The sequence below is a fragment of the Drosophila teissieri genome, chromosome 3R, assembly GCF_016746235.2.
Source record: "Drosophila teissieri strain GT53w chromosome 3R, Prin_Dtei_1.1, whole genome shotgun sequence".
NCBI classification, from domain to species: Eukaryota; Metazoa; Arthropoda; class Insecta; order Diptera; family Drosophilidae; genus Drosophila; species Drosophila teissieri.
The window spans coordinates 4,673,618-4,681,083 of NC_053032.1; the positions used below are offsets into that span (position 1 = coordinate 4,673,618).

A 7,466-nucleotide genomic window follows, 5' to 3' on the forward strand; every position below is an offset into this window, starting at 1 on the left:
TGTAAATGTAAATCGTTGGTCACATAGGAAGCGCAATACAAAAGGATACGATGAATACAAGGATGAGCCACCGCTTAGCAATGGAATCCGGGAGGGGAAGACCTTCGAGCAGCGACACTGCTATATGTATATAAGTACGGAGAGAGTTTGGCGTTAACGAGTTAAGGGTAAATCAATAAACGCACGGAGCGGAAATAATCAACACCTGTAAGGGATAATTGACATGATATTAAATCTTATGTTGCCACAGCAGGTGAAGCAATGCCGATTTTAGTAATTCACAAGCCCACTATGATGCCCAGCGCCGTTTTCGATCAATTTCAAATATAATTTGAAGACCTTTGTTTTAAGTCAATATAACCAATAAGACTAACCCCTGGAAAAAACATTTATCCTTGTTTCCATTTCTTATTTGTGCAAAATCGTTACAAGGACAAACCGATTACGAGAATCTATAAACGACTTTGCGCTGGGTAGGGTCTGTTAACACGTTGACCTTACTGGGCCCACAATCAGTTTGGGTTACGGGGATGGGAAGGAGGCGGATGATGAGGACATGGCCCGGAGGATGAGCAGACAAAGCGTTGACAATGTCCCAAACAAAAGAAACACAAAACAGACTAACAGATAATGGACTTGACGATATCGTGGCAGCAAGGGAGCGGAAACCGCGAGCAATGGCAAAATGTATTTACATAGCTTGTATGGTCGGGATAAGCTCCTTTGTTTTATGCATGCAATCAAAAACAATCGGAAGGACTGGGGAGCACCTTTCGTGTAATGCGAGTGACGTTCTACGGCTGCATCTGCAAGGATACCTTCCGAGCTAAAAGCTAAAAGACTGCAAAACTTGCTAGGGTTACCTTCTTTTGGATGGCAGTTCAAAGATATCGGCCTTCTACGCTCAGGCTGAATGCATTTTTATACCCGTGACTCGTAGAGTAAAAGAGTATACTAGATTCGTTGAAATGTAACAGGGAGAAGGAAGCGTTTCCGACCATATAAAGTATATATATTCTTGAGCAGGATCAATAGTCGAGTCGATCTGACCATGTCCGTCTGTCCGTCCGTCCGTCTGTCTGTCCGTCCGTATGAACGTCGAGATCTTAGGAACTATAAAAGCTAGAATGTTGAGAATAAGCATACAGACTCGAGACATAGACGCAGCGCAAGTTTGTCGATTCATGTTGCCACGCCCACAAACCGCCCAAAACTGCCACGCCAACACTTTTGAAAAATGTTTTGATATTTTTTCATTTTCTGATTAGTATTGTAAATTTTTATCGATCTGCAGAAAAACCTTTTGCCACGCCTACCCTAACGCCTACAAACCGCCCAAAACTGCCACGCCCATACTTTTGAAAAATGTTTTTAAATTTTTTCACATTTTTGTTCGTCTTGTAAAAATTTAACTCTATATGCCAAACATCTTTTTGCCACGCCCACTCTAACGCCCAAAAGCCGCCAAAAAAGGTTGTAATTTCTCTTGGCACTTTCACTAGCTGAATAACAAGTATCAGATAGTCGGGGAACCCGACTATAGCGTTCTCTCTTGTTCAAATTACAATCAATCTTAATCAGTTTTTTTTAGAAGAAAAGTAACACGAGCACGCTATGAGCTCTTAGGAGCGATGGAAACCTACACATGTCTTTTATCTCAGCATTTGTTAAGATCTAACTGTAAAAGATACATCATCCGTTCTATTTGGCTTACTGGGATCAAAATACACGTCTAAAATATAAAATATTACAAAGAAAAAATTTTAAAAACATTTGTGTGCATTTTTAGGTCGGTTGAAATCTGCATAATCCTACATTAAAGTTCTAGAACAATTAAGAAAAATTAGATTGCAACCGAGGTTGCACTGAATTAAAACGGCTTTATATACGGCCCTCATATTGCTCCTTTGCTGCACTGCATTAAACCTGTCCAGTCTATGCGAAATGATAGCCATTCCCAGTGGTACTTAATATGAATGCTTCGTAGTACCCTGAGTTTAAATAATTTTAATTTGATGGTTTGCTGTTTGGGTCCTCAATTAGAATTCAACTTAGTTATAAATTACAGAACTAATAGTAGTACGAAGCTGCAGCAGTCAAGACCCGTAAGCGCACTACAGCTCCGAGTGGGCGTACTCCTCGTGCGTTGAGCTTTTTTCCTTGGTCACGATAAAGAGTCCCTCCGCCGTGGTCCAGCGTGTTCCGTGCTGCGGTTTGTGGACGCCAACGATTTCCATTTGGCCGGAGATTGGTCTGCCGTAAGAGCGGCCGGACATGCCTAGGTACATGCCGGTGTCAATGTGGCGCAGTCGCACGTGGGCGCTCCGCATCCAGTTCTCGTTGGAGCACACCACCTCCCAATGGTCGCCGGTGTCCCCGAGTCCGTCCGTTCCGTAGGCGGACACCTCCTGCTCCCCAGAAAGCGGCGAAGAAAAGTGGTGCGAGTGCAGGTTCTTCTTAGTGGACAGGTGCTCCAGCCGCACGGTGGATCCGCAGGAGATGGGCTCGCCCCTTTCGCACAGCTCGCCGGTTTGCGCCTTTATCACCCAATGGCTGTTCACGTCCTCCTTCTGCTCCACGCCCGTCACCGACTGCTGCCCGGATCCGGATCCGTACTTCACGTCGTGGGAGTGCAGGCGGAAGGAGTAGTCCGAGTTAAGGAGCTTCAGGATGGAGCCACAAGTGACCACGTTGGATTCCGTGGCTGTTTTCAGCAGGGACAAGATGGAGTACGAAGATAAACATTAATGATAGCCACGAAGAGCTCAGAAAGAGGGGCGACCAATCACAGAAGACCACATAGGCGCGACTTTCCTTGAAGTCGTAACTTACCGGCACCGCTGGGAATGCTGACCACCAACGAAAGTCCTGCGAGAAGTATTGCGTGATGCATCGTGTCCCGTTCTAGTTATACTATCCTAACCCTTGGACTTAAGTCAGCCAATGTGTGCCGGCAATTACGGTTGAAATCCGCGTTGAACACGCAAACAATTGGTTTATTGACAGTACAGGTGTGACCAGACGGCAGTAAAATCTGTTTTATGGATTCACCACATACTAATAATACTGTAATACATAGGGCTGAAAGTGTTTCCATAAATGCTTTAAACTTTAAGTATCTAATAAATATTAACAAGAGGTAAAAGTATTGGTAGTCATTTCAGAAAACAGTTCCCAAATTTAAAATCTCTGTTTTGACCCTATTTTGAAAGACTGAAACCTACTTCTTGATTAATTTAAAATTTTAATAATGTTTTTTCGTGAAACGAATAAATCTTCAATAAATATTTTTTAAAAGATCTTTTAAAACTATATGTATCATAATGATCTAGTTCAGAGAAAGATAGTCCGTTAGTATTTTCTATGCACTAGTTAAGTGCGGTCACTCTGCGAAATTGCAAGGAAATTTTATACAGTAAAAGGCAAGAAAACTGAGAAAAATTAAAATTAAAGAAAAATTAATGGCACACAAGCGCCTCTTTTTATACGCTGTGCTACTGGCGATATGTTATTTGGTTGGCGTGACATGGGTAAGATGATTGGCCACATCCCGTGACTGCCCCACTAATGCGGTTGTATCCCCCCCTCCCATGCAAAAAAATAAAAACAAAAATCAACAAAGGCTGAGACTGCGGCGCAGACATTGCCAGCGATCGGCACCAACAGCAACAGTAATGCCAGCCAAATGGGCGCTCCACCTGTTCCAGTGGCTGCAGCTCCAGCGGCCGCAGCGACACCTGCCAAGCAAGTTCCAGCACCCACTGCAGGCTCTCCGCCTAAAGTGATCGGCCAGCCTGAGCCCACTGCTCTTGGCCAGAGTTCTTCCAATTCAAGCAGCACAGCCGAGTGGTAAGTGCTGGTGCACCAGCAGAAATAGCAATATGATCTAGACACTTAAAGCCTAGTTCATTGTAATATTTGTTATGATCACAATACAAAATGTAGTTTTAATATTGCTATCCTTTTTATAAAAGTTGATTTTTTTACTTTGGAATACTAATCGTATTTTAAAAATTAATAATTTAAGATGTAAAAACACGTTAAACTTTAAAAATTACCCAACATTGATAAATGTATCAATGGCCATGATTCCTAACGATGAGCTTAACTTTGTTATACTATTAATATGGAGTTCATTTTTCTTAATCATCTGCTAAACACGACCATTTTAGCGTATGTGCCGGTGCCCTGTTGCCACGCTTGGATGCCAATGGCAAGGAACTACCCATCTGTGCCGAGTGCAAGTGCTCCCATGTGGCGAGAAATACGACGCTGATTAAGGTTGGCCATTTGAATGAGCAAATCCATCCGTACTTAACTAGCACTCTCCTCTATCCAGGTCGTGGTCATTATTGTGATTTGGATCATCTCCCTTTTAGTGATATACATGCTCTTCCTGATGTGCCTGGACCCGTTGCTGAACAAGCGAGTGAAGGCGAACTACCAGGAGCACACCAACGAAGATGTACATAACAAGCATTATAGATACAAGGGCATTCAGTATAGCCTCCTAGTTACAGCCCCAGGCGAAGATGATGAAGATAACGATGTTGATGCCGATGCGGCTCAACTAGTTGGCAATAAAGAAGCACCACTCTTTTGAATAGATTTTAATTTCCACAACCCCCTTTGTTTCATTTTATGTTTTAGATTTTGTTGACTTCTTAACTTCTTAATTCATTAAGACACTAACCACATAGCCAGATCCAAATCACCTCGACTAATTCCAAATTTCTCCACCCCTTTTTAACCAGGACGAACCAGCCCCGCCTTTGCCCTCCGTTAACAACCAGGAGCTCAGTGCCAGAGCCAATGTCCTTAATCGCGTGGGCCATCAGCAGGACAAGTGGAAGCGGCAGGTGCGCGAGCAGAGACGCCACATCTACGACAGGCACACTATGCTTAACTAACAAGGGGTCAGTTTGCAGCTGGAAATGATTATAAGGAGCATGGGCGACTTAAGACACGTATTCCAAGCAGTTATCCTTAGCAAAATTCGCCTTTGTATCAAATTGATAATCTGTGTATTTAGCCTGATTTTATGTTAATTAAATTATTTAACCAGAATATGTTTGGAAAGTATGTCTTTGTATTTTAATTAACAACTTAGTGGTGGGAGGAAAAAACCAACAAATCAACTTAAATATTCTTTAATACGCTCCGATTAAAATCTGTAATGATAATAATAGATGTATTTAATTGAAAAATAAGGAACCTTCATTTTAATCTGCATTGTTGTTAAAACATAGATAGTTTTCATTCAAGGACTAAAATTTCGAACTTTAAGACGTAAGACTATAAGTGACAGAAAGAACCTGTCCTAGAACTGAAGTTTTCGACTCGTTTGCTGGTCCTAATGGTAAGTCCAAGGTAGATTTGGAATTACGGCCTGAACTAGGAGGCTACTGATTATTTCTATCAGCACATTAACGCAGCTCCAAAACGATAGAAATAGTTTCTATCAAATCATAGTCTTCCGCATATAATTGACATATTAAATATATAATTTTCAGCCGCATTTATTTTTAATTAATCATGTAAATCATGTAACATAGAGAAGTGTTTTCTTATGCAAAACCGCTGGGCTAGACCTAAACTAAGTTCATTCAGAATCTAGTATCCCTTTATGGTTTCGGCAAACGTCCAGTTTTCGTTAACCTGGAAGGGCCCCTCCACGCCGCATCCGTTGAGGCTGCATACGCCCACAGTGTATTGGGAAATATTACGAGTATCGCGGTAGTATAGCACCTCCATGCATGTGCGGATCTAAAATAGAAAGAAAAGTGATGATGAAATCCATTTACGATTTAAACACGGACACGTTTTGTTGTAACGCATGGAATCCTTAAACTATGTTTTGTACTTTTTATCTTAAAGTTTTTGTTTATCAGAGTTCGGAATTACTTACCAGCTCAGAAGCTTCTACAGCGGTAAAGTCTCTGTCCTTGGGCTTCTTCTCACGGACCAGCGGAATGGCCAGATGGCGAGCAAAACCAGTGGCCACCACGTAGTCTTCGTGGGAGCGACCACGAAGATCCACGTTGGCCAGGTACGGAGTTCCCTCGTTGTCCACGCCACCGACCACCACGTCAATGTAGAGGGGGTTCATGCGGGATCGACGGTTGTAGAGCACACGGGTCATCCAACTGGCCAAGGACTTGGGCTTCATCTCAATGTTGTCATCGCAGCACTGGTCCTCGATCATCTTCTGGTCGATGCTGCGCTTGATGGACTGGATGTCAGCGAAGTCGCCGCTACCGCCGAGCAGTATGTTCTTGTTGATCTTGAAGACGCGCTCAATGTTTTGGTAGCGAGCCAGGGATCCGTAGGACACTAGAGTATCGGCGGCGAGCATCACGCCAGCATCGTAGCGAATGCCCAAAACAGATGAGCCCGTGGTGATGGCAGCACTGCGGAATAAGAAAAGGGGTATAAACAAGTGGTATCACTATAATATATCCTCAGTCCCTACGTGCTGTGCTTGGTTCCATAGGGTCCCACTGTGGTCAGTTCCCGCGGCAGCTGCTGGACCGGCATCTGTCCGCCCGTAAAGTTGTAGAACTCGCCGGGAGCGGGTCCGTTTTGCCACAGAGGCTGAGCCAGGCTGTTGTAGTTGTTCAACATGGTAATTTATTTGGGGACTGGTTTAATGCAAAAGTTTGAAATGTTTATCGCTGCCGGAGAATGACGGGCACAAATAAAATACAGTCAGCGCAGTGTGGACAGACTTCGTGCAGCCGGCAATACCACTGTCGGCAAACACTACCTAAAAATACCGGACATTCGAATGTTGGATCTAATACTAGCTTGGTCACATCCTTTTAAATTTATATCAGTTATTATACCCGTTACTCCCAGAATAATAAGGTATACTAGATTCGTTGAAAAGTATGTAACAGGTGGAAGGAAGCATTTCCAACCATTTGAAGTATATATATTCTTGATCAGGATCAATAGCGGAGTCGATCTTACCATTTCAGTCTGTCCGTCGGCATGAACGTCAATTCTCAGAAACTATAAAAGCTGGAAAGTTAAACACATACTGCCACGCCCACTCTAACGCCCACAAGCCGCAGAAGCAACCACGCACACATTTGTTTTGATATTTTTTAAGCATACGCAACCCCAGATCATTACTAATCCCCCGGCCATTACCGGCCTAATTTTTTTACGAGCAGTCTTTGGCAACCTGCAAGATTTACTGCAGATTCTTAGATCCGTGGTATTCGAAAGAGCTTTCATCTGTCCATAACACTTGTTCCCAAAACGATTGCGGCTTGTTTAAATAGGACTTGGCAAACGACAACCGTTTCAACTTGTTTTTTGCTGAAATTGCTGGATTTAATTGCTTGGGCGATTTGATACCAATTGATGGAACAATGAATAAGGACAAATATTTACGTGTCTTAAATAACCACGCATTTAGTTCTGGTGACCGTCTCATTGGACAATCATTTGTACTGCAG

At 43.0% G+C, this 7,466-nt stretch overlaps 3 protein-coding genes across 3 annotated transcripts; 1 reads left to right on the top strand and 2 right to left on the bottom strand.

Moving 5' to 3' along the window:
* Nucleotides 1–1,987: 1,987 nt before the first annotated feature.
* LOC122621039 (stromal cell-derived factor 2) lies at nt 1,988–3,029 on the bottom strand. Its single transcript, XM_043798765.1, has 2 exons — nt 2,833–3,029; nt 1,988–2,704 (listed from the first exon to the last, which is right to left on the bottom strand). The coding sequence occupies exons 1-2, from the start codon at nt 2,891–2,893 to the stop codon at nt 2,115–2,117; spliced, it is 651 nt and encodes a 216-aa protein (XP_043654700.1). The 5' UTR covers nt 2,894–3,029; the 3' UTR covers nt 1,988–2,114.
* A 340-nt stretch (nt 3,030–3,369) lies between these two features.
* LOC122621104 (uncharacterized protein CG1161) lies at nt 3,370–5,082 on the top strand. Its single transcript, XM_043798857.1, has 5 exons — nt 3,370–3,530; nt 3,623–3,849; nt 4,173–4,281; nt 4,340–4,465; nt 4,755–5,082. Exons 1-5 carry the CDS (start codon nt 3,462–3,464, stop codon nt 4,908–4,910), a joined length of 687 nt encoding a protein of 228 aa, XP_043654792.1. The 5' UTR covers nt 3,370–3,461; the 3' UTR covers nt 4,911–5,082.
* Nucleotides 5,083–5,503: 421 nt separating this feature from the next.
* On the bottom strand, nt 5,504–6,729 carry LOC122620865 (proteasome subunit beta type-4). The gene is made up of 3 exons (XM_043798534.1): nt 6,473–6,729; nt 5,909–6,410; nt 5,504–5,766 (listed from the first exon to the last, which is right to left on the bottom strand). Exons 1-3 carry the CDS (start codon nt 6,622–6,624, stop codon nt 5,614–5,616), a joined length of 807 nt encoding a protein of 268 aa, XP_043654469.1. The 5' UTR covers nt 6,625–6,729; the 3' UTR covers nt 5,504–5,613.
* Nucleotides 6,730–7,466: the final 737 nt, after the last annotated feature.